Source organism: Calonectris borealis, chromosome 5, assembly GCF_964195595.1.
Source record: "Calonectris borealis chromosome 5, bCalBor7.hap1.2, whole genome shotgun sequence".
NCBI lineage: Eukaryota > Metazoa > Chordata > Aves > Procellariiformes > Procellariidae > Calonectris > Calonectris borealis.
The window spans coordinates 42,913,759-42,939,018 of record NC_134316.1 but is presented as its reverse complement, the minus strand read 5'-3'; the positions used below and the strand labels follow the sequence as shown (position 1 = coordinate 42,939,018).

At 46.8% G+C, this 25,260-nt stretch overlaps 1 protein-coding gene across 1 annotated transcript in view; it reads left to right on the top strand.

Moving 5' to 3' along the window:
• MAPKBP1 (mitogen-activated protein kinase binding protein 1) overlaps positions 1-25,260 on the top strand; it is a 102,001-nt gene that overhangs the window by 35,128 nt on the left and 41,613 nt on the right. Inside the window, exons 3-7 of the mRNA XM_075152095.1 lie at positions 17,460-17,522; positions 18,119-18,176; positions 21,269-21,439; positions 23,986-24,123; positions 24,964-25,146. Coding sequence (XP_075008196.1) covers positions 17,460-17,522; positions 18,119-18,176; positions 21,269-21,439; positions 23,986-24,123; positions 24,964-25,146 — 613 coding nt within the window. The remainder of the gene's footprint in view (positions 1-17,459; positions 17,523-18,118; positions 18,177-21,268; positions 21,440-23,985; positions 24,124-24,963; positions 25,147-25,260) is intronic.

Here is a 25,260-nt window from a genome sequence, read left to right as displayed (position 1 = left end):
ATAGCAGATCTCTCAGAAAGAAGCAAGGATACTTAACTGTTAATCACCCTGTCTTAAATACTCACTGGAGGGAAAGGAGCATATCTGCACTGAGGCATGAAGACCTGAAGTGTAAAATACTTCATTTCACTCCTTGCTTTTATTAACATAGATTAGACAGGGAGGGTGGGCTGAGGAAGGCTAATGCAGTCTTAGTTTCTGGCAAGTGAGCAAACTCTTTGCACTTGGGATGAGAGAATGGAGATCCCCTTTGCAACAGTGCTTTATTCTCAGGCCAAAGAATCATAACTTTGATATTTTAATTTGCGGAGGTGGATTTAAGGGGGCTATGGCCTCTCCCCTGCTCTCTTGCTGTTGGCCTGTGAGATTCACAGGTAACAATCATGCACTCCTGGAGCATTGCCCTCTTCCCATCTAGGTAGCAGAGCTGGGTCCAGTCCTGAGTCCCCATCATTGCACTTCAGACAGAAAAGACCCTGCCTAATGGAGTAGGTGCAGTCTCACTCACAAACTGAGCTGTTTCCACATGCCTGTACAGCTAGGCAAAAATTTTTACATTGATTTTTGCTTGGTTTCCCTTTTTGTGAGTGCTGGAGATTTTTCCACATTGAATCCATGTCTGTGTAATAAAACTGCGCCTAAAAAGTCGAGCTGTTTGCTGAACGGTTGTGTATTGATCCAGTTCAGCTGTAATCTCATTTGGTTTGAGATGAAGAAGCAAACAAAGCAGTACTGGCAATCACCTAGAGCTACGGGCAAACTCCTCTTTAGCAGAATGGAGTCAAGCCTGTCAAATCGACTTCCAGGCAGTTTCCATCAGCCAGCCCCCAGGCGTGTGAGGGGGGGGGCTTTTGATGTCATGTCAAATTAATTTAAAATCTTTACCTGTGACAAACAACTGTGGACGTAACATTTGGTAGAATCTTAAATAATGAGATAGTTGCGAACCTCCAGACCTGCAGCAAACCTGCTGCCCAGCAGAAAAGGGAGAAAAATAGGACAAAACCTCAAAACAGCTGGGCAGAAAAGCTTCTTACTAAACCAGAGGGAGACTGTGTCAAGTCTCTGCCAAAAGTGCTGCTGTCTGTGCTGCATGCACTGACGACTGCAGCATCGGGGTGCTGTCAGGCTGCCGGAGGGAAGGTGTTGGGAGCACGAGCCCTTGACTCTGAGAGCTCAGCTGCTGGCTGAGGAGGTGGTTAATGCCATTTTCGTCAGGAGTGGAGTAGGTTGAAGCTTTTGCGGTGGACAGTGGGAATCTTGTGGAACACTTGGCTTCAGACCCTGTGTGACGTTGTACCTTGTGTCGCACTTGGTATTGAAAAACTAGTCAGGGCAGTGCTGATGTTTGGTGTTGCCAGCTCCCTTTGAGACAAGCTGCTGTCTTGTATATAGAGCTGCAGTTCCAATATACACAGAGCTTCTGGTTACTTCTCCAGAGTGCCATACACTAATCCAGCCTTCAGGTTACAAGGGGGTGGGTTGCTGTTCTGTAGCTGGCTGCTACAGCCTCGGAAGAAATAGAGATGAAACGTGATGCTTTATCCCGCAGTTACTATTTGAGGACCTGGCAGCAGCAGTAGGTCTGATATGGCATCCTCCCTCAAGCCGCCAGGTACCGACGTGTCTGTTTATCCCGTCTTTCCACAGAAGCCACGTGGTATGAACCCTTTCTCCCAAAGTGCTTCCTTTGTACAGCCCATCCTATCTGGGGTGAGCCTGTGCTCATCCATGCGTCTGCGTTTCCTCCTTTCTGTCAGGCACCAGGAAAGGGCCGGACTCTGCAGCTGTGCTCGGTGTAGGAGCGTGCTGCTGCATCCCCGTGTCGCTATAGAACCTCCCCAAGCAAGGAGCAGCCGTCTGTCCTTCCTCTTGCAGCCCTTCCAGTGGGAGGACCCACCCTGTTGACAGGCAGTACCTGCTCTCTAGGCTCAGGGATGAATCGAAGCTAAAGTCTGGTGGCCCTTGGTAGCAGAGTTTGCTGCTATTTAAAAAACAAACAAACCGCCCCCCCCCCCCCAACCCCAAACAACCCCAAACAAAACCCTAAAAGCCACAACAGGAAACCTTGACCTGTTTAGATTGCCAGATGGTTTTTGACATTTAGATTGAATTGAGAATTTTTCAAGAAAGTGGTCCAGTTGGAATGAAACATTTTGGGAAACATTTCACAAATTTCACCAGGAATTCTGTGGCGAGAGGGAGTGCATGAGCGGGAGCAGGTGCCTTTCCCCAGAACAAATTGCTTGAGAACATCTTCTTGGGATGTGGGCAACCCTGCTTTGAGTTGAGCAGAAAACTGGGTTCGGTTCAGAGATGAGCTGGTAAATCTATTCCTCCTTCCCCTCCCCTCCTTCAAACTTACAGGAATGGGGGCAGGAAAATCATAAAATCATAGAATAGTTTGGGTTGGAAGAGACCTTTAAAGGACATCTAGTCCAACCCCCCCTGTTGTGGGCAGGGACATCTTCAACTAGATCAGGTTGCTCAGAGCTCTGTCCAACCTGACCTTGAATGTTTCCAGGGATGGGGCATCTACCACCTCTCTGGGCAACCTGTGCCAGTGTTTCACCACTCTCATTGTAAAAAGTTTCTTCCTTGTATCTAGTCTAAATCTACCCTCTTTTAGTTTAAAACTGTTATCCCTTGTCCTATTGCATCAGGTCCTACTGTCCCCATCTTTCTTCTAAGCCCCCTTTAAATATTGAAAGACCGTCACAAGGTCGCCCCGGAGCCTTCTGTTCTCCAGGTTGAACAACCCCAGCTCTCTCAGCCTTTTTTCATAGGAGAGGTGTTCCATTCCCCTGATCATTTTCGTGGCCCTCCTCTGGACCCGCTCCAACAGGTCCATGTCTTTCCTGTGCTGTGGACTCCAGAGCTGGACGCAGTACTGCAGGTGGGGTCTCACCAGAAGTATGTTGTTCTGTATGTTATTCTGTATTTGGGATGATAGTGAGAGTTTGTCTGAAGGACAGGAAGACTTTTCTGAAAAAAAGCCAGCAATGGGGAAGAGGCAATGTATTGTAGGACATGGAGAACCGAGACTTTTTTTTCTCTATTTTTGGTCTGCCACGGGACTGGATGGTAGAGAAAATCACTTTGCTTCTCCCAACTTGCACCTTTTTCTAAAAATAAGAGTAACAGTTTTCTATTTTCTCCCTTACAGAGCTGTAGATAATAGGAGCTTGGTATTAAACAGATGACTTTAAAAAAAAAAAAAAAAGATGACTTAAAAAGTGCATCTTGTACAGCAGTCCTTACCCTTGCTAGTTTGGATGCTCTTCGCCCAACATCACACATTAGGCAGCCCTCAAGGCAGTAAAGTCCACGAAGACATGTTTTGATGCTTCTTAAGAGCCTCTGCAGTGTGCTGCTCCTGTTGAACGTCCCACAGCTGGTTCCATACGTGGGACATGAGCTCAGGTGATGCTGTGGTAGATATATGCACAGAAAGTTAAGGACATGATTAAGGCAAAGAACACCAGATGCTGCTGACTCCACTGCCTCTCTGTCCTCCTTTGAACCTGTTCCCAGTGCTGAGCAAGCCAGGTCTTCGCAGAGAAAGGAGAGCAGAATGGGGTGGTGGTGGAAAGAAATGCTCTCAGAATGGTTTTGTAGAAGGAAATTGGATGGAGGTTGCATAGGCATCTCTTCAGTGGTGCATTTTGCATTTTCTTTGAACATCAGAGTGTTTTTACATGCAATTTCTTTGATTACTTCAAAGAAATAAGTAAAAGCTTTTCTTGTTCCACCCCTCTCCTCTTCCATACCTTTGAACTCTGACCCGTCAGTACCACAGCATGGCACACAGCTGTGTTATCTATAAGCAACTTTTGTGCTTAACTGACAATGAAGTTGGGGATGGTTTTGGGTGTAAGAATGAATTGCAGGACCCTTACTTTGGGCCAGGGAAGGCTCCTTGCCTGCAGTGATGGAAATCCTGGAGAGGGGGTTTCTTTGTGTGTGTGATGCTGCAGTGGTGTGAGCGAGCCGTAAATAAAGTTTGGTAGTGCGGGTAGGGCAGGTCTAGTTCGGTGGTTTTGGTCCCGCGCCGCTTCGCACAAGTGGTGTGGCAGGTCCAGGCACTCTGTGTGTTGGGGGGCCAGAAGTACTAGCTGAGCCCTCAAGAAAGTTTATGTTGGAGTGTTGATTCTTGCTGTTGCCAAAAATGTTATTGATGAAGAAAGTGAGAGCAGGGAAATGGGAATGCTTTTACCTTTGCAAGGCTGCAATGAAAATTCTTGTGACGAAGAAAAAGCACTTAACTGCCCTTGAAGCTTCCCTGTGCTGGATTCCTGAGGCTGCGAGCAGGGAAGGGTAGGGCTTCTTGGAGGAGTCCTGCAAGTTTGCTGCTGTTTGGGTTGTCTGACAAACCATATTAAGGAGAACTATATAGTACATGCTTGTTACTACTGCCATCCTAGTTCCAGGGCAAATATTCCAGTTCCCTCAATGGCAGAGTGTTATCATGCCTGTCAGGATAGTACGACAGTTGCTGTTTTAATGATTATATTGGTCATATCTGAATTTAACCTGCCTTATTAAGAGAAATGCTGACTGTCCTCAATCTTTTCACTGTGCCAAGTGTACCAATTTGATTTTTAAATTGGGAGGCAAGCTAGAAATTATCCCATGTAGATGGCTAGTTTGTTACTTTGTGCTTTGATCTCATTAACCAGCATGTGAACTAAAGGGAAGTCACTTTAAAAAAAAAAAAAAAAAAAAAAAAGAAAAAAGGCAAAAAAAAAAAAAGGAGTCCCATGGTGAGGGTCACTTGCAGTTTATGCGCAAAGAAATTGAAGCGAGAGAACAAGCGTGTCTGCTTTATTTAATAATAGAGCTAAACGCTCTGGTAGAGCTCTGCAAGTGGGAAGCTTTGACAGGTTTGGAAAGCTACTGCGTGCTAGTGGAATAGGGAAGAGGAGTGGTTGCAAAGCTCATGCTGCCTTGGCTGTTTTGAAACATGTAGGCCTTTTCTCAGCTTGAAGCTCTGCAACCTCCTGGGGTTTGCCCGTTGCCTGAGAAAGGAGGGGGGATGGCATAGAGCGGGAGTGTCCGAAAGCCTGTGTACCTGCAGGTAGCGACCTGCTCTCTCCTCTACCTGCTCTGTATCTCTCCAGCAGTTATACCTCCTAGCAACCAGCGTCTTGGTGTGGCAACACGACTTGCTCATGAGCCAAATCCTGAGCTTGCATAAGAGCAAGGGGGGGGAATGGGGACTGAATAGCAAAGTCTGGGATGAAAATGAGATACCAGCCGCCTCAGCTGAGCTCCACCCTCTCTAAGAATCTCAAAACAGGCACTGTGTCTCCTGGCAACCTTGACACAAATCATAGAGTTTAACTTAAAAGAAGTACATACAGTCTAAAGCACATATCCCATCACCAGGTGTGAATAACAGGGAGTCGGTCCTTCGCCTCTTCCTGGAAAATCTGGCACTGTAGCTGGTCTCAGATTTCAGTCGCTGTCAGAAAGGCAACAAGTTAAAGGTGAAAGAGCATCGTGTTAGGATAGCTAAGAAGCACCAAGAAGCGGTATATTTTGTTTATAGTAAGCATGCCCAGAAGTGCCCTGACTATTGCTTAGGAATCAGGTGTAGGACTTGGCTCTCCCTGCTGGGCTAGCACTGGAAGCCATGCCCTGCGCTGGAAGCCGAGCCCTGCAACGCGCATACGTGCACCTGAACCTGGTTCTTTCGGCTGGCAGTCAAGGACCGACAGAGCTGATACCAGCCACTTCCTTGCCTTCAGTGTCAGTTGCTACGCTTTTGCAATGGTGACCTAATGCTTCTTAGTCTTGGACTCTAACCTGGCCACGTTTCTTTGTGACAAGAGATGTAGATACATGAGAAAGCAAAACTGGGTTTTATCATGATTGCTTCTCCTTCCAGGAAAGCTGTCTTTTCAGGTCTCCTGACAAGTGATGCTCATTATCTTCTCTGAAGAAAAATTTTAGTGCATTTAAAATGCTCTATATTATGCTGAGGTAAATGTTCATCTTCCATTAAAGCCAGAGCTGTCACAAGGCTCCTAAAAAGATAACATAGGCAAAATTGAATTTTGCCAATCTGTCAACGTCTGAGCTGGTCTCGCTCTGAGAAGCAGCGGGACTGGGACAGGGAGCTGGCGAGAGCTCTGGGCGTTTGGCCCCGGAGCCGTGGCAGGCTTCCTGTGGGATGTGGCACCGACAGCAGCTGGGGGGAGAAGCAGGCTCGCCCCTGCCCCTTCTTTCAGCATCTGCCAGCCTGACCTCGTAGGGCTCCGAATAGGCAGGGCTGGCAGGAGGCTTTATTGCCTTTTTGCTGGCCCTGGCAGCCTGCTGCCCGAGGCAGCTGTGAGCTTTGCCGTGCCTAGAGGAGCCGATAAGAACTGACTCTTTGGAGCGGGTGATTCTTTAACTCCATGCTTTCGAAGAAGCGGGTTTGGGTTTTTTTTTGTCTCTGCCACTTTTACAGAGATACGGCGGGGATTATGCTTACCGAAGCGTTCAAGGGGAAAAGCTGCTCCAGTTTCCCTGCCGCAGTGGGGGCTTTTGCCGTCTGCTCTGGAATGCAGGAGAGATCGACGCCGGGTCGATGGGCACTGGAGGGGCCTGCCCAGCGCCTTGCCCTCGGTGTGGCCGTCCTCCCCAGGGAGATGGTGGTGGGGAGGGGGCTGGGAGACAGACCTGCCTCAGTCTGCTTCTTTCCGAAGATTAATTAGATGAGAAGGGGGAGAGCGTTAAATTGTATTACTTTTTGTTTTGCTCCTTTGATTGATGCCACTTTAATATTGACTACACTGCTTGCTCATGGTAAAACAATTAAAGCCCTGAGGCATCTGCCATGAGCTGTCATGTTCGTCTGCCCCAGATGATTAGTTTGATATATAGATCTTTCTCCCTGCTTCCGAGCTGCTCAGGCACAATGAGGGAATACTCTGGCTGCCCTTGGTGCTGGAAACGGAGGTATTGGCCAATTGCTTGCAAGCGGGATATGTTTTTCCTTTGGGACTTGATTTTAAAGGAAGACACTTATTCAGGTTTTGAGGCTTTGTGGTGTGGTAGGAGAAGTCGGTGCAGACCTGAAGTGTAGAGCCAGATGTTCCCGTGTAAGCCCAGCTGGGTCTGCGAATCTCTGCAGGGAGTTGCTTGCTCCCAGGAGGGTGCCTTCAGAGAGAGCTCCCATCTTCTCTCGTTATACTGTTGGGCTGGAGAGCTGAATTTGCTCAGTGCTTGATGGCAGATCTGATTATTCTGCAGGAATTTTATTGTAAACTTTGCTTCTCTTTATCTCCATCTTTCTTGCCTTTCCCTCTGAACTGCTATTTGCCTGGGGATTTTAAATCTTTTTCTTTTTTTTTTCTTCAACTTGTCTGTCGCTGCTTCCTCTTCCCCTAGATCTGTGTGTTTTCTTTTCTCTGAGGCACTCCCCTTGGGCTTTGTTACACTCAGTGTTGTTTATGGGCAAAGAGGAACCACCCCTTATATATACGGGCTCTGTGTGTGTATAAATAAAAAGGCAAGAATTTATTGTTAGTATAACTGAATTCTTAACACTCTAATTCAATAATCGTTTTACTCTACCATTAATTATTATAGAAAAAGAAAGAGTAATAATGCATTAGAATACTTATATATAGAAAAAATCTCAATAATTGTGATAATGCAACTAAAACTGTAACACGTTTCTTCATTTCTATTTGTTTTTCCTGGTGTTGTCCTCACCCTTGTGTCGCTCCTCCGGTCTTAAAGTCAGTCATTGCAGGGTAACACTGTAAATCTTCAGCCTTTGTAGCCTTTCACTGGGAGGAGTATGATGTGGATGTTGCTGGATTCTTCCTTACCCCAGGGTCCACCTGGGTCATTTTTTATATGTTTGCTAACACACTTTCACATCTTTGGTTGGTCTGCAGCTTCACGATGCTTCTGAATTCACTATGTATGGTGTCTTTCACGCATGTTGGATGTTTTTTCTTTGTTACTCCTAAAACCTGTTTTGTTCAGCTCCAGGTCTGTATTTCTTTAAGAGACCGTGGGTGAGTTGTTCACAGCCGTGGGGTCTCTGCTGCCAAGCATGCGCCTCATCTCTTATCATCCCATGCCTGTGCTCCTCTGCACTGCATCCCGCATCTCCACTTCTCAAGGCCTCTGCTATCATACCATGCCTGCATTTCTCTGCGCTACATCATCGTGTTAGTTGTAAATATCTCAGTCTACATAAAATAACTGCTTGTTACTGTTATTTATATAAAACTATGGTTGTATCACACAAAGATAAACAGAAGTAAAACAAATTAGCCATAGACACCTGGTCAGTTAGAGAAATTGCTGTCACAGCTCAACCAAGTAAAACAGAGCTACAGGCAGGTCAAGAAAAGTTCAGAGTGAGCAAGCCCGGGAAGCCCGAGGCGTTTCAGACTCAGTACAAAGCTTACGGCCTGCTGCCGAGAATGGCAAATCTGGGGCGGTCAGCCAAACGCTGATCGAAGAGGGACTGGCTCTTGAGAGCAAGCAGAGGGGTGGAGCACAACTGGGGAGCAAGAGATCCCCAAAGCAGGTGTCTTGGCTGGTCTGTCAGGACGGAGAGTTGTTCTCTTCTACTTGGTGATGTGGCTGTGACAGCCGTAACTTTGGGAGGAGACCTCAGCGTATGGAGACAAGTCCTTTCTCAAGAATTAACATAGCATACTGTGATTCCATAGCATCCATCCTGGAAAAAGTTGCATTCCTAGCCTTGATGCAAAGCTCTTTAGGTTTTCAGCCATGTTCTGGCTGTTTCATCCTCCTTGGTCACACCTGGGACCAGCCAAGTTCTGCTCAAGGCTTCATTTTCTACTGCTTCTCAGTCTCTCCTGTCTGACTGATCAGCATGTTTTCTTGTCATGAACTGTCTCGGTGATCCCTTTATTCCGCCAGCCTTCCTATCATCAGTTGCCCATTGCCGTAGCCCCTGGGGCTGCTGCTCATTTGCAGTGTTCAGTGGGTGTTTGCCAAGAGTGCTGAAATAAAATGCAGCTCTGCAACTCCTACTCCCAGCCCAGTTAATTTAACGCTTCTTGTAGGTGTATTGCTGGCATTTGCTTCCCCGCCTCTAGGGAAGTGAGTGGTTTTGGAGAGAGGGAGGGAGAAATGTGGACTCTGTATGTGTGTGTGTGTTACAGTCAGCCATGAGCCATATGTATGCATGTGTCTGTATATATACGTACATACACATGTATGTGTGTGTATGTGTATGTGCACATGTGTTTGTCGTCAGCGCCTTATGACCTTTGAAGCTTGTCAGACATGCAAGCTGACAGGCAATTCAGCACGTGTACGTGCAGCTGCTGCTTTGCGTGGCTTCGTTGTTCCACCTACCTTTGCTGCAGGCTGGAGGAGAGATGGGATATTCTGCAAGGCAGGAGGGGTGGCCTGTCCTCAGTTCTACTGGGGCAGGGTTTTATCCCTGGTTTCTCATCCATGAGGTTTTTTTTTTCCTTTCCTGGCTTTGGAGTGTCAAAGGGAATCGGGATGTTTTGAAGATGAAGTTCCTGCTGAATCACTGGTGACTAGGCAGCCGTCAGCCATAACAATTAACAGGAATCATTTTCATCTTCCTTGCAACTGTAATGATTCCCAGTTGGTAAGCTGGTTTAAATTCCGTGGTTTTCCTCTGAGCCCATTTCTCCCCTCTGCTTTCCCCACACGCTCTTCTTGCCCAGGTCTTTCACAATCTCCGTCTGGCTTCGCTCTTTGCCTCCCAGAAAAGGTGCCTCCTTATTGTGCAGCTCTGTGAAAAGCCGTCACTCTCCCGAGGGCACTACCGCTGCGTCTCTGGCTCCAGCGTGGCTGCTGTGGAGTTGCGTACAACTTACCCGGCGGGAGACAGGACCCGGGCTGTCTTTTGTCCCTGCATCCATTTCGTGTGAAGCGTGGAGTCTGAGTTTTCTTTTCCTGAATCATCACTCTGCCTTAGGTTTGCCCAGTGTCAGAAGGGTCGCCAGTTTTAAAAATCCTCCTCCTCCTCCTCTTCTGCTCTCCTCCCTTAAAAAGAGACCTTGAAATAACTTAGCGTTGGAGGTTTCCATGCTAAGATGGAGTTTTCCGTGCGTGATAGTTCCAGGGGGGCGAGGGTACGTTGCAGTGAGATCAGCCCTCTAGAAATCACTGCAGCTGGTCCTTGCGGGCAGGCGGCACCTTTGCTCTGGCAGGAGGTGGGCAGGAGGACTCCCGCAGAGCTTCTCCTCTTCTTCCTGGTAAAGCTGAAACTTCAGTGGTGTCTATGTGTATGCAAGAAGAGAGTCCTGGATTGGTCAGTGTACAGTCACAGTCTCTGCTCCTTATTGGATCTTTTAATGCATGTGTTGGGTTTTTTAAAGGCTTTTTAAAGTGTTTTGGGTGTCTTATCAGATCTGTGCATCTGTTCTCTGCCATCTGCAGCTTGAGGTCAGAGACGCGGCTGGTTGTTTTAAAGATGTAGCCTGACGGGCGTAAAGGGGCTGTTGAGAGCTGCCGGTGGAAGCTGTTGGCCCTGCGCACGGCAGGAGTTTGTGTTGGCCCTGTGCAGGGCAGGAGCTCAGGAGGAGCTTCTTGAGCACTCAGCCCTGTCCCCTCATCTGCAGCAGAGCCTGTACATGTAGACAGGCACAAACCACGCTGGCAGCAGAAGATCATGAGGATGGCAGCATCCTCACCAGGTGGTGGGGAGAGCAAGTTGCCTGTTTTTCTGGATGTCATCAAATCACATAGGCACTGGTGGGTTTTTTGTGGGGGTGGTGGGCATTTTGAGGCTCCCGTATTTGGGATGTAGTATTTGTTCTCTTGCATGGCTTGCTCTTCTGTCTCAGTCCATTGAAGGTTGAATGGGAAGCGAGCTGCCACTGGTGTTACCTACCTCAGCTGAGGAGAGTAATCAGAGCACTATCCTGTGGTTGTGCAAAGCAAATGACACCGGGCAGAGACAGAGAGAGAGGCTGTTGGGCTCCTTCATCTTGTGTTCCCTCGTGCTGGACACATCTGCCCTATGCATTGGGCGATGTGAATTCAGTAGGCTGAAATGGTGGGGGGAGCAGAGGCTGCCCTTGTCCCTTTGGGGATTATCCCTACAAATCCTTCTTGTCAGTTCTGCTCTGCCTTCTTGTAGACTGAACGTACTGTGCTGCTTTCCCTTTTCTCGTGTGTGGGTGCCCACTGGCTTAAGATATCTCTGAATGTCAGATTTCTGGAGGCTGGGAGGCTAGTCTGGACAAGTATCTTAAAATCTGCCCTGTTCTTCCCTAGGCCTTAGCTTTTGGAGGCAAGATATTGGACTTTAGTTTGGCCTGGTGGTTCTTGTCGTTTTTGAAGCAGAGCCTGTTCTGTGGTGCGTTTGAGCTCCCACTCCTGCAGATTTGGGTGCCACACAGCCTTTTAAACAGAACAAACGTCCCTGGTTGGCAATCAAAAATTCCTACACTACTAGTCTAGTGACACTAAATGTATCGCTCACTTTCTTTTTTCACAGTGGGTTTCTTGTTCAGTATTCATGGCTTTTCATTAGCCTGTGTTAGTTTCTGAAGCATGAATTTAGCTGCATCTCTCAGACTCCCACCTTTCCAATCTTCTTGGTCACGGATTGCTGCAGGGAGCTCCGAAGGCTTTTCTGCTCAGGCAGCAACACCCAAATCTTAACCTCTCAACAGATACATCTTTCTTCTCAGCATGCATTTAATTAATATAGCTTGCATGAAAATACCTATTCAGTTACATAGTCAGCGTGCACATCCTCTCTCATCGTTGTTAACCCACTCCCAGTACTGGCTGTGAATTAAAGAAGCTTTTTGGCAGGAAGAGTTGCCACGTAGAAAATTAACACCAGCTTTTGTAGACACTGCTTCACTCTGATCAAGCTTCCCTTGGCAACCAGTGCAGTGTAAAAAAGATTTTGTTCTTATCAATGTCTTTTTTCTTCTTCGTGCATTTAGTGCGTAGGAAGCTATTGCACTCTCATTTGAATAGCTTTGGGTGGGGGGAAGAGAGCAGAATATGGGCCAGAAATTGAGAAATGGACCGATTTTGAAGGGATGGGACTGTTTGCTCTTTTCATTTATTCTTGCAGCAGCATGAAAGGAATATATTGTGGGAAAAAAAAAAAGCCAACGTTTGTTTTGATGTCTTAATGGAGTTTTCTTTCCTCCATACAGCATCCTCTTTATAGCATAGGCTGCATGCATTTAGGAGGGGAGGACTTGACCCGAGGAGGACCTGACCCATGAACTCTGCCTCCAGTCATGTGTCCCACAAGACAGGGCAATACTGAGTTGATGGATAACTTGGAAAGGAATGCTACCATGGGCTTTTCATTTTCCCAAGCCCCCTGGAAGGGAGTGTGGCCTGCAGAGGAAGGAAAGAGGAAAACTGACTTCTGCAGAAATCTGTTTTTTATTAGCTTGCTGAAGAAGAGTGAGGAAGGAGGTGGCTGGGGGAAGGCAGCTGAGACTAGAGGGGTGTGTGGGGAAACGGGAGGACAATGAGAGGAATAAAATGCCCAGGAACTAGGATTTTGGGAGGAGCAGGAGTGAAGCTAGTAGGAGAAAAGGCAGAAGTAAAGGTGGGGGGAGCTGCATGGAGTGACCCACTGCTGCTGACTTAGTGAGTCAGATAATTCGTGTAAATGTGATACTGACATCTGATTCCTCTCCATTCCTGCACCTATATTTAGCTTAGGAAATTGCTTCTTTTTTATGTTTTAGTTTTTTTTGTCTTGCTGGAGCCAATGGAAACTGCTCTGACACTCCCTTCCTTCTCCCCCCCCTTGAAACAAAACCAACTTTTTATCTGCATATATGGTGCATGTATAAGATAGGGCTGTGCCTTCATGGAGGTTTGGAAAGCTCTGCAAGGAACCTTTCACCACTTTCTTGTTGGCTGACCCAAATGGGCTGCCTGATGGAGAGAGGTCAGGTTGGCTGCAAAAACTTTTGATATCACTGTGAGAGCTGATTCTGTCCTTCCTTTGAGTTTGAGGTTACCTGAGAATGTCCCACAAGAAAGAGGAGAGCTGGGAGAGATTCCACAGCCAAGTTGTTTTTAAAAGCTGCTTGCATCAGGAAGGTGTACTTAAAGGTTGTGGGGTGGCATCATGGACCTAGAAATAATACCTTTAAATACATATGCCATTGCCAACGGCCTCTGCAGGAACCAGCATGCAGACAAACAGGACACTTGATCTCAGCTGGCCGATAGATGGTTTGTACGGCAGTAATCCATACAGCAGTGAATAGTTTCTATAAACATCTTGGAAATCAGAATATACTTGTGGATTAAAAAGATGCTGTGGTCATCAAGCGCTGCCTGCGGCTGCAGAGGAGGTAGGGTTTGTGCTGAAACAAGGGTGCCAAACACGTTTACCTTCTAAACAGCTAGTGTGCGCCAGGGTCAGTGTTCCTCTCTGTAGGTCCCATGTGAGGTGCTTTTGGAGCTAGTCTTAGTTTGCATGTTGGCACTAGCATTTAAAAGGTCTCTTCAGACAAAGGTGTCTTGAGAACTTGAATTTGTTTTGAAAGCTTCAATTTGGGAAAGGGGTGGGGCAGGTGGAAGAGGTGATGTGACCATTATAGAAGCGCAGGTTTGAAGTACTTTGCTTGGTCTACAGCCGCAATTGGAAGCTAGGAACAAAAACATCAGTGCTCTCTTCCCTTGCGTCCTTTCCATCCCTCTGGCTGTAAAATGCTGAATGCAGTCTTACAAAGGAGCAGACAAAGGTGGAGGATGGATAGATGGGTGTATGCTCTTGTATGCAATTAATTTTCCATGGTAATTATTTTTATTATTTTAACTGCTGTAAGATTAAAGCCAGCATAAACTGAAAGGAGTAGATACTTTGAGTCTCCTGAGGGCTTGGTAGCCTTACTGGACTTGGAGGCAGCGTGGAGTAGGTGGGTCAGCTATCTCACCATTCAGTGTCTCCATTCCCTTTATTTTGCTAGACCAATTTCCTTCCCTAAAACAGAGCATGCCCAGAGTACTAATGGGCTCTGAGCCACCTTGTTTGGGGAACCGCTGCAGGTTCTGCCGAAGAACGACTAGCTGCCTGCGTGGGGTGGAGGGAGCTGCGCTGGGGCCACATTAGCTGAGCTGTGGGTGTCTGAGGCCGCCCTGAACACTCAGAAGAGATTAAAGTGCTAGGAATGGTTAATTTCTGCTCGTTGAGGAGATGTGCTCTCTAGGATGGAGACACCTTCCCAAACATTTTGAGAGGGAGCCAGTTTTCAAAGTCGGGTGCTCCTGACTCCCAGCACAGTATCAGCGTCCCGCTGTAAGATTTGTGGTTGTGGCCTGCCGTCCTGATGGATAATGTGTCCTTGGAGTTGGCTGGAGTCTTCATTGTCCTTGTGTATGGCAGACAGGAGAGTGATGGTGGAAAATCGGCATGGGACAGCATAGCAGTGGGGTAGCTTTTGTTGGGTAGCAGCTAATTTAAGAAAGCGAGTTTAGAAGACTAGTTTATCCTAATGGCTAAATGACTTTATTGATATAGAAGGTCATAACCAATTAGCAAGTTATGTTAGTTGTTAGCTTCCAACTCAACATAACCATGTGCAGTCTTATTTCACCGAGTCTATGAGTTAAAATTACCTTTTCATGGCATAAATCAGTACTTGCTGACCAGTAAGGAGATACTGTGATTTACTTCCCTCTTCCCCCTGCCCCGCCCCTTCCCGATAGTTTTTTTAATTATGGATCAAACTTAGTGAATTGAGCATAGAGGTGTCTGAAGACAGTTCAAATATCCACGTTTGTGACGGCTGCTCGGTACAAGAAGCCGTGTGGCTCTTGGAGCGGTTTGTCGATTCGTCGTGGTGTGTGAGCCGGGTGGCTCTTACCTTCACTGGGGGCTCTGGACTTGGCCGCGGGCTGGGAGGTGGGGAAGAAGCTTGCGGGCAGACAGCCCGCTCCAGAGTGCAACTGAGCTAAAATTCATGATTGTAAGTGGCCAAAGGCTCTGTCATGTAAGTAAATAATGGCAAAGCCCTGGACCTTCGTGGTTCACTACACTATTCTAGGAAGTGGTTTGTTTTCTTGTCTGGTTTGAAGACCATGGTTTGTTTTTTGCATCTTTCCTGTGTTTTTGGACTGTGTTCACTTCTCTGAAGTCCTGTTTTTCTGCAGAGTTCCTCACAATAATACAGTAACTTAAATTTAAGAGCTGCATAGGAAAGTCTGCCAGGATTTCATGTCTTTCCTTTACTCTTTCTGTTTTTTTGAAGCTTATTTTGAGCACAATTTATCCCTGTCATAACTCAGCAAGATTTTGGTCCATTAACCCTATCCAACTCCACATAATGGGGTTTTGCTTTGCTTTTCTGATTAGCCGGAGGCTTGGGATTAGATAGATTTTCACATCTGCTAACTTCCTATTTCATATCTTGTGATTTGCGAGGCTTAACCTCTCCTGACTTGTTAATGGATCACAAACCACCTGCTTCTTTACACTAATCCCTCAGAAATATATAGCATAGCTTTGACTTGAAACTCTCCAGATTGGTTCCCCAGGGTAAAAAGCGCAGAAAGATCAATCCCGGTCTGAACAAACTGCTTATTTACACTTTCCCTGCTCTTCCACAAGATTACCTTTCCAACCATGACTGTCTGCCTTAACTATCAAGAAAGTTTGGTGCCTTTATTGCCTTGGCCTTCTGAGTAGGGCGTGGGTGGAGAAAAGTAGTCTAATGGGGAGGGGGGCATATCTTGTGAGTAGTTGGTGCTTTGGAGGTTAAAGCTTTGGTACCCTCTGACGGTGTCCGCTTTGAGCTAGCAATGTTACTGGAGCTTGACAGCTTCAGCCAAGAACTCTGAGCTCAAGGTCTTGGTGCATCAGTCATCCTTTCCGCTCTCTTTTCCATTTCAAAATTTACACCGCTTCTGGCAGGGTAGCCTGGTCGGAACAAGGGAGAGATCAGCTGCCCGGGCTAGTGAGGAGGTACCAGAGACACCCTACCAACCCTGAGCCATGCCTGCAGCACTGCTAGCGCTGCCTGCTGCTGGGGGTGCAGAGGGGGGCCTGGAAGGACGTGGCTCTTCTCCTGGGCAGCGCAGCGTCAAGGCGTGCTTAGTCCTGGCTAAAGCCCTGCACGTGGGTGCGCACTGCCTGTGTTGAAGCATTGGTGAGGTCTGTAGGTGAGGAGCTGCAACGGGTTTCTGTGATGCCTGAGCTTTTGCCTTTCTGCTTGGCTGCTTCAGGCCAACTCCTCTACTTCTCCATCCTTGCATTTCTCCCCGACTGACGTCTGTAGCCTGGCACGAGTTGCGGGCGAGCCCCACTGCGATGGTGACGTGAGTGAAGTCCCCAGCACGGCGAAGGCTTCTGGCAGCGGAGCAGGGGCATCCCGCAGTGATCCCTGGCACCGCAGCGAAGGAGGAGCCGGGGCTCTCCTGGCAGTGTGCACTAGCAGAGCGACAGGCGAAAATCACGATTTCTATTTTAGAGGTGAAGTGAGAGATAGGGCACGAGGTCATTAGAACAACTGCTGTTCTACCTGAGGCCAGTTTTCCCTTCCTTTTATTCACTTAACAGTTACTCTTTTGCGAGGGGGCAGTAAGGGCCGTGCGGTTTCTGTTACCGGTGGCTACGGTTCTCTGCTATGAGACAAATGCTGTTGCGCGCGTAGGGTGTTTGTGGAGAGCGGGGAAGGCTCCAGTACCTGGGACTGCCCCGGGCTTGTGGTGGTGGGCTGAGGCACCAAGGCAATGTGCTATGGGCAAGATTAGTGGGGAAATGGGGCCTCTTCTCCTTTCCTCCCCTCCCAGCGACTGTTTTGCTCCCAATGGAGGTGATTATATTGCTTATCAGGAGTTTACTACTGCTTGCTTTTGCAGTTCATCTTGCTGAGAGATTTCTGCAAGGCCCCTGAGCAAGTCGTTTATTCAGCTATGTCCCTTGGGTCAATAGTTTTTGGCATCGTATGTCTCACTTCTCAACGGGCCAGCTACTTCTTGTGGTATACTCAACAGTTTCTGTCCTGTCTGGTGTTATGGCCAGGCACAGAAATTTAGCCCCTCTACCTCCCCTTCTTCCCCCCCGAGAGCTTTTATGAAAGATTCCCTCTTTCCTTCTTTCTGACTTCTTACTCTGTTCTAGACACGCTGGTTTGGTGCCTGGTACACAGGGTCGCTTTTATGGCAGGGGACATAATCCATTAGGGCCGTTGCACAAACTTTCATGATTAACCTTTCTGTCCAGCTTGAGCAATCAGAGAATCAGGGCTCCCAGATGCTAGAAAGGCAATTATTTGTGGTACTAGTACATGATACTCCTCAACATGGGAGAGACTTGTGATTCCCCTCTGGGCTGCTCTTTTTCTTTGTGATTTCTGGTTAACCCCAGCTCAGTCTGTGAGATTTGGGGATGAAACAGCTTTTTGGGGCTGCTTTTGCTGCTGCTCTGCCAGCAAGGATAGCTCTTTGGTTTTCTTTATACACATGGTCATGTCAACGTTTTTTGTTCTGTTTCCTCCATCTAGGTGTGTTGTTGTGCTGTTCAACCCTAGGAAAAATAAGCAACACCATATTCTAAACAGTTCCAGGTGAGTGAAGCTTTAAGTTGGGCTTGCTTTCTGTGGGAGGTGAATTCAAGGTTTTTATGGCTTGAGTGAAGTGCAGGAGCTGCTGTTGCTCCAGGCTAAATCCCCTCAGTCAGAGCTGCCTTGGGGAGGGGCTGCCTGCCGGTTTGACTCCAGCTTCTTCTAATGTGAAGTGCTATTGCTGACGAGGTACCACCTCATAAACATTGTGGTCCCATGAGGAACTGCTAACAGGCATGACATGGAGGAGATCTTACTAGAACTCCATGTATCTGATTTTTTTGTTTTCTCCACCTAAAACTATGACATCATTATTGAAGCCAGGACTGGGACATGGTCCTACAGCTGGAATAAAGGCACAAGGATGAACCTCGACTTTTGGAGCTTTTCTGGTGCGGTAGGCATGCTGCTTGAGACTTGGGCAGCAGGGAATTCCCATGGCAAGTGTTAGACCTCTGGTAAAGCAAAACCATTGTGTCAGGCTGTTATGTGTGATTTTAGCCTTTTTCCAGTTCGTCCCGACCTACTCCCCAGTCATGACGTATTGAAACGAAATCACATGTTGGAAATGTTTCTCAGTGTCGTTTTCTCTGTTTTAGGAAAACAATTACAGCACTTGCTTTCTCTCCAGATGGAAAATATTTGGTTACAGGAGAGGTAAGTGTGAGAGGAGAGAGGACACACCTTGTCCATCGCATTTTGAAGCAGGGCAGAGGGTGTTAGAAGAAACAAGCCAGTGAGCTGCCTTGACACAGACAAATCTATTTCAGTGTTGCATCTCTGGGTAGACCTACTGGGTTATGGGTGGCTCTGCGTGCTCCTGGGTTGTCTCTCATCAGCTTGGGGGATGGATCTTCTGGGGTGGCATCTGTGGGCTGAAGGTAGAGTGAAAATAAGTGGAAGGACACACAGCATGGCTCTACTTTAGCATCAATGAAGAGTACTTGGATGGTCCTTAATCTTGGTCTGAGTTTAGTATTGTCCCTTTAGGATTTCAGGAAGTAACTGAAGCCAGTAACAGTGTCGTGGAAAAAGCGAAAAGTGCATGTGGAATGGAGCTTTAGGAATAGTGACAGAAGATGCTGGTGCCTGTGGTTTGGCATTGTACGTTTGGCTGGGGGCGACAATTGCTTCCTCTTTCCAAACGTGCCCAAGGGGGAGAATAAGGATGAGTGCACTGCGCGTCTGTTCTGCGTTAGAAGTTCAAGACACGGGCTGTGTGTCATGAGGTTGGAATTGCTGGATGTTAGAAATCCACAGAAATGCTGACTGTCCCCCATATGGCCGGGCTCAGTTTGCTCTTGTGTGTGATTAATGGTAATTTAGCACTAGTCTTTGTGCCTCTGTAAGACGTGGGGAGGGAGCATGTGTGAAACAGGTCCCCTCCTGAGCCTTAGCCACAGAGAAGAGAAGTGTGTCACAGCCCTGTGTCGGAGCTGTCAAGACGGAGGCTGTTCGCTCCAGAGGTTCCCAGTGCAGCCACCATGATGGCAGCTGTCATGTCACTGGGTGGCTCCCAAGCTGGGCCTGAATCCTGCGTGGAATAGGCCAAGGATAGAAACAACAGTGTTTTGGGTTGGAGGCTACCCTGACACAGAAAAAGTAAGCGTAAATATTCCATTAGAGCATCAGAGATTGTTGTTGTTATTAACTTATTAGTGAAAGCATGGGGTTTTATAGCTGTAATTTGTTTTAATGCCACCTTACACTCTAGAAGTCTTAATGTAATAAAAAGCCTTTATATTAAAGTTATAGTATATATAATATATATTTTTTTTTCCTCCCTGGTGTTCAGTTCTGATTATTCTGGTGCCTTCTTTTATTTTTCTTTTTTTTAAACCCCTGGTGCTCTATTCTTTTCATGTGGGGTAGGAAAAGTGGTGAAAAATGAAGTGGGTATTTTTCTTACTGACAACTCAAACTTTTCGGTTTGAAACTTCATTGGGCTAAATGGCAAGTTCAGATTTTTTTTTTTTTAAAAAAAAAAAAAAGCAAGCCTTTCCAGTTATACTTGAAAGCTTTTTTTTGCCTTGTTGCAAAACATGTCTCCTCTTGCCCTGTTGCAAGACCATTTCTCTTTTCGGTATCCTCCCACGTGTCTGCCATTTGAGCCATTACTTGGTGTAGCAGTGTCCCCTGCCGGTGTCAGCGTCTCGTCTTGGTTCAACCTCTGTTGAACCTGTGGGAAGTCCCATAGGGAAATGCTTTCTGAGGTCACTTTGTCAAGCTTACTTTTAGCAGCCTCGTGCTAATTCTGCCGAGTAACACCTTAGTTTTCTACGTGGCTGGCTTTTCAGGAAGGAGAGCATGGAGGTTAGTCCTTGGCCACCATACGTATTAAATGTCTTTGTATATTTCAAATCCAGAGGAAAATTGATTTTTTTTTTTTTCTTTCTTTTTTTTACGTTTATTTTTTCTTTCTGCCCATAGAGGCATAGATTCCTCAGCCATGGGGATCACACAGAGCTCACTTTCGGTGAGGATTTCTTAAATGGTGAAATATGAATTCAATTTGTTAAGGTCTTGGGGTGTATGCTAAGATGCTGGGAAATATATATATGTATGTATGTGTTTAAGTACAGTAGCTGCTTTGAAAAGCAGCTGATTCAGCTCACTGTAACGTCTTGCCAGCCACCTTGAGGCCTGAGCTCTGCCTTGGAGGAGGGAGAACTGTACCAACTGCAGTAAAATCTGCCCACGGTGTTTTTCCAGGCCACAAGCAGTTGCTTGGCAAAGCTTTTGAACAAGGCAATGAAAACATGCGCAATTCTGAGTTTTTAAAGCTTTGACTTCTCCTTGTCATCAGACTTGCCTCTCCCACACAATCAAATGACTTATTTAAAACTGATTAGAAAAGGTACCATTTTGCCGAGTTGCCATGGATATGTTATCTTGCAAGCTATTGTTTTGACAGACTTTGATGTGAAATCACGAGCAGGCTCTTAGGTAGGATTTGCCCATCAGGCACATTTTTGGCCAGCATTTCAGCTCATCTTGTGCGCCTTGTTTTATTTTGGTTTAATAACAAACAATTAAAGAATAGCATTGTCCGGCAGAAGGTGCTGGCTGAATTGGCATTGCTGAAGTACATGACCTTCTGTTTCTCTGGAGAACAAGCGTAAAACCAGTGGCTCTGTTCCCTCAATATCTTTTTCTCTGACACTGCCTGCCCGTACTCTTTCAGTCAGCGTGCGTCCACGTGTTACCGTTGTGACAGAAACGATGCTGCTAGCCCCCCAGAGGCCTCCCTCAGGTGGTGTGTGATCGTTATCACAACAGTCACGTCATGTTTTTTGTGTGGCATCACCTGGCTTGGGATCTCAGATGTCCACGCTGTGCTAGGGGCAGAGGACGTGAGGGCCTTTTCGTTCACTGAGTCCAGAGATACGATCTCTTACAATCCTTTTCGTGAGCCGGCTGTGAGTTCCCGTTGCAAAGATCAGGGATGTGCATCCAAAGTATTGTTCTAGTCTCTGGCTGTTTTGCGAGGAGCATAAGAAAGGGATTAAAGCAGGAGAGGTTGTATTAATTCTTTCAGACACCCGTTGAAATGCATATACTCCTTAGGTTGTCAGTCTCAACCTGGGCTTTAAAGAGCCGAAGGAAGTGAGGTCTAACCTCTCACCCTATTGTGAATGCACCATCCAGACGTCTTTTTGCAAGCCCCCACATATTTGTGTGCTTCAATCTGTCAGAACTGACCTCGGGGGTTATGTTTCCTGTCCTGTGTCTGTTCTTGTCCCCTCCAGAGCGGACACATGCCAGCAGTTCGGGTATGGGATGTGGCCGAGCGAACCCAGGTGGCTGAGCTCCAGGAGCACAAGTATGGCGTGGCCTGCGTGGCCTTCTCCCCCAGCTCCAAGTACATTGTGTCAGTGGGGTACCAGCATGACATGATTGTCAACGTGTGGTCATGGAAGGTAAGTTCTCGGGAGGTTGGGTGGACCACAGGGTGTTGCTAAATTAAAAAGAGTGGGCGGTCTGTCTGTAAACTATTTCAGTTCCATCTTGCTTTCTGCTTTTTTTTTTATATTCTGTTGTTGTTTGGTTTTCACACTCATAGACACAGACAAGTTTGGACATGAGAGAGAGCTATGGTCCCTTAGGGAGGGTCTAAGTCACTTCAGTGAAGGGATATTCTCTATACTTGGAGACATGTGACATCTTGCTGTCCAGTCAGAAAAGGCTGGACTTTGAAACCTTGTCAAAGTCTTGTGGTTTTTTAGAGGCTTATTAAAAACTGATTTATGAGGTTGAGGAAGGAAACTCTCATCAGCCAGGGATTTCTTTTATGGAGTAGTGGATGCTCTTGGCTTGTTTCGTTTTTGTGGTGTCAGGGTTTGTGATACTCTAATCCCATCCTTGATGATTGAGAAGGGGAACATAGAGAAAGCACAGTGGGTGGAAGCTGATGGAGGTCACTGTCTGCCACTGGATTGGGGCAGTACTCTGTGGAAACAAAACCCGTGTCTTAGCCTCTAGAAAACATTTAAATTTGTGCTGTTTGTATATAAAAAAAGAAACATTTATTGTCAGTAGGCTTGGAGTCTTCTGTATTAATAAATGGTAGGCACTTACTCAGCTACTGCTACCTCTTCAGGTGCTGTAACCCTCTCTAAAAGAGATGCGATTTAAAAAAAACCTTCAGTGCATCTGTTAAATCTCACAGCTTGTAAGTCTGTGCTCATTGAGTATGTTCTCTCTTCACCACATCTCCTGTGCTGTAATGTAAGCTCTCTCTGTTAGTTCTCTCCTGCATGAGCTGAAGTTTGACCTTGCTATTTTTTTGTATAGCTGAACTCTGTAGTGATAAAACCCAAGTGTGTCAGTGTTGAAAATCGAGTGCTCAGCCTTTTGGTTCTTTCTAGTTATATGAATGAAAGTAGTGACTTGGAGATGGTCATAATGCATGGCATGTGTGCGTCTGAGTACAAGTAGCTTTGTTTTCCCTTGCTTATGCAGGTTTTTCTGTTCACTGTGGTCCTATTTATAATTATATGCATGAGAGCCTGTGAGGTAAGGATTATCTCACTCTTCTGTACTGAAGAACACATGCTCTAAGCATCTGCTCTGGACTGTGACTCTTGGGAGGTCCAGCTAGCCTCTATTTTGCAAGCTGGGTACCAAAACTAGAGGCACTTTATCTGACCGAAGTCAAAGAAGTAAGAGACCAAGATGCGAAAACAGATCTCCTGAAGCACTTTCCTTCACTTTTAACCACAACCCTTCTTCTATCCACTGTGCTGCTGCTTTGGTTTCCCTGTTTTTCCTGGCTGGGAGACTTGGTCAGTCATTTGACTGAGATGGAAAAGAAAACCCCTGTTGTCTGTAGGGTCCCCTTGCTTCACTAAAGAAAGGCCACAGCAACGACCCAGATGTTGAGGTCTGGAAGGGCCCTAGGCCTTTCACTGTGCGCTGTCTTGAAAGAAGTTATGTTAATGGCAGTCCCCCTTGCTTTTCCCCGAGTCTGGGTTGGGGGGGTCCTCCATGGTGACGGTGCAGCAGCCTAAACTTCTCTATTGCTGGTTTCTTTAGTTCTGTCAGCGCAGTCTGATGGGGCCCTTGGAGTGATGTGGTTTGTGTGCTGAGGGCATTGCATTCAGAAGACTGGGAGCAACCAAGTCCCTAAAAGGAAGGGAAAAGGAAACACAGCGAGCATAAAAAGTGGTGCACTGTTGTCAACCGTGTGCTGCATGGTTGAAAACCCACCACAGGCAGAGGGGAAAACTTTTTTATTCTCACTTCTACCAATCCCTGGGGAAAGGCAGGGGGAGGAAAACTGAGCGCAGGGAGCTCCTGCCATCTGACCATTCTGCTTGGGCAGTGTCCATTCCTGTTTTCTGTGCCTGCCGTGTTCTTCCTCCTTTCCCAAACTCTTTGACCTTTTGAGGGGCACATCTGAGGTGTAGCAGATTTTGCTTTGTCCCTTCCAATACAGGCGTGGTGTTTTGGGTCTTTCGATAAAGTGTCAAGTCTTTAAAGAGAAGAGAGAGTTTATGGAAGAACCAGTACTGTTTTCCCTGCGGAAAATACCTATTCCCTATCTTGAGTTCCTTGCCCTCGTTGCTGCCTGGAGGCTGGGAGAGCTCCTCCTCGTGCTGGCCTACGAATGCTTTTGCTGTTTAGAAAGGGAAATGGGTTTGCTCTGAGCTCCCGGTGATTGTGAAACCAACGTGTTTGTCATGGCTCAGACAGCAAGTTCCTGCAGGCACTAGCGCCTGCCGATTTGTTCTAGATCCTAGCCAGCGTGGAAGCGGAACTGAACGTAAACGTGAATTGTACTCTCTGCCCAATCAATGCCCCCAGCTAATGCTGGGGAGGTTGTATTCAGGGATGAATGGGGAATAGTTTGTGCCTTGTCTTTTCCCTGCTGCAGCGTTTGTACTGGATATGTGCCTGTAATTGAAATGAGTTTCCTTTGCTTCTGAGCAAAGAAATTAAGCTATCTAAACAATTATGTTTCCAGAAAAACATTGTAGTGGCAGCCAACAAAGTCTCAAGTAAAGTGACAGCCGTGTCATTCTCGGAGGACTGCAGTTACTTTGTCACTGCTGGAAATCGACACATCAAGTTTTGGTACCTGGATGACAGCAAAACCTCCAAGGTGAGAGAAGGTGCATCAAGGCCAAGCTGTGAACAGGCATTTCCATCTTACAGCAGGGTGGATTTTGCCCCAGTGAGCTGTGGGAAGTGGGAACTGTTTGATTTTGCTGGGATTCAAGGATAGCCCTCCACCCCTGGCTCTCAAGTCTCGGTCTCCCCATGGGTTGGTAGCACCAAAAGGCACCAAAAGCTTGTCTTATCCTGTGCTGAGGTAGGGGCACGGCTCCTGGCATTGTAATAGCAGCATGCTTGTTCTTTAGTAGTCACATATACAAAAGGAGAATAAAAACTAGAAAAGAGCTGCAGTCATTGAACAACTTGGAGCACAGAGGTAGGGAGAGCTGTTTGATGTTGGTATGAGCATCTCAAAAGATTGTGAGTGTTATTTTGAAGCGTCAGGTGAAGTGTTTAAACTTTTAGCTGTTTGATTCTTCTCTGGGGAACAGAATCCACCTATGATGATTTTTCTGCGTGCTCATGAACAGATGTTCCTACTTCATGCTTGAACCCTGCTTTGGCATTTGGAATAAATCACAGATTGGCCACAGAAGGGTTATTCTTCCAGTGATTGATCTGCTGTCTCTGGGTCATATGTTTGGATGCACAGTTTTGGTGGCACTAATAGTGTTCTGTTCCACTGACGTGCTAATACCGATGATCTCAATACACTATATAACCAATGGGTCTGCAGCAATTAAAATGTGTTACTACCTCTCCTTGTAGGCTGTTTGCAGCCCTCTTTCTTTGAGGCACTTCAGCACTCAAAGGTTGATGTTCTAAAAAATGTCTGTCTGCCTGGAGTGCCTCGCTCTGTTTCTAACAAATTGTTTTTTATTGGTAGGTCAATGCCACAGTCCCCTTGCTAGGTCGCTCGGGATTGCTTGGAGAACTGAGGAACAACTTCTTTGCGGACGTGGCGTGTGGAAGGGGCAAAAAAGCTGACAGCACATTCTGTATCACATCCTCAGGCCTGCTCTGTGAATTCAATGAAAAAAGGCTGCTAGACAAGTGGGTGGAGCTGAGGGTGAGTTTTACCTCCTCCTGTCCTGCAATATTTGTGCCTGCTGAAGCAGAGCAGGAACAGCAAATAATAAGGGCATTCAGGGAGTGCAAGCTGACCACCAGCAGTGAAAGTCAT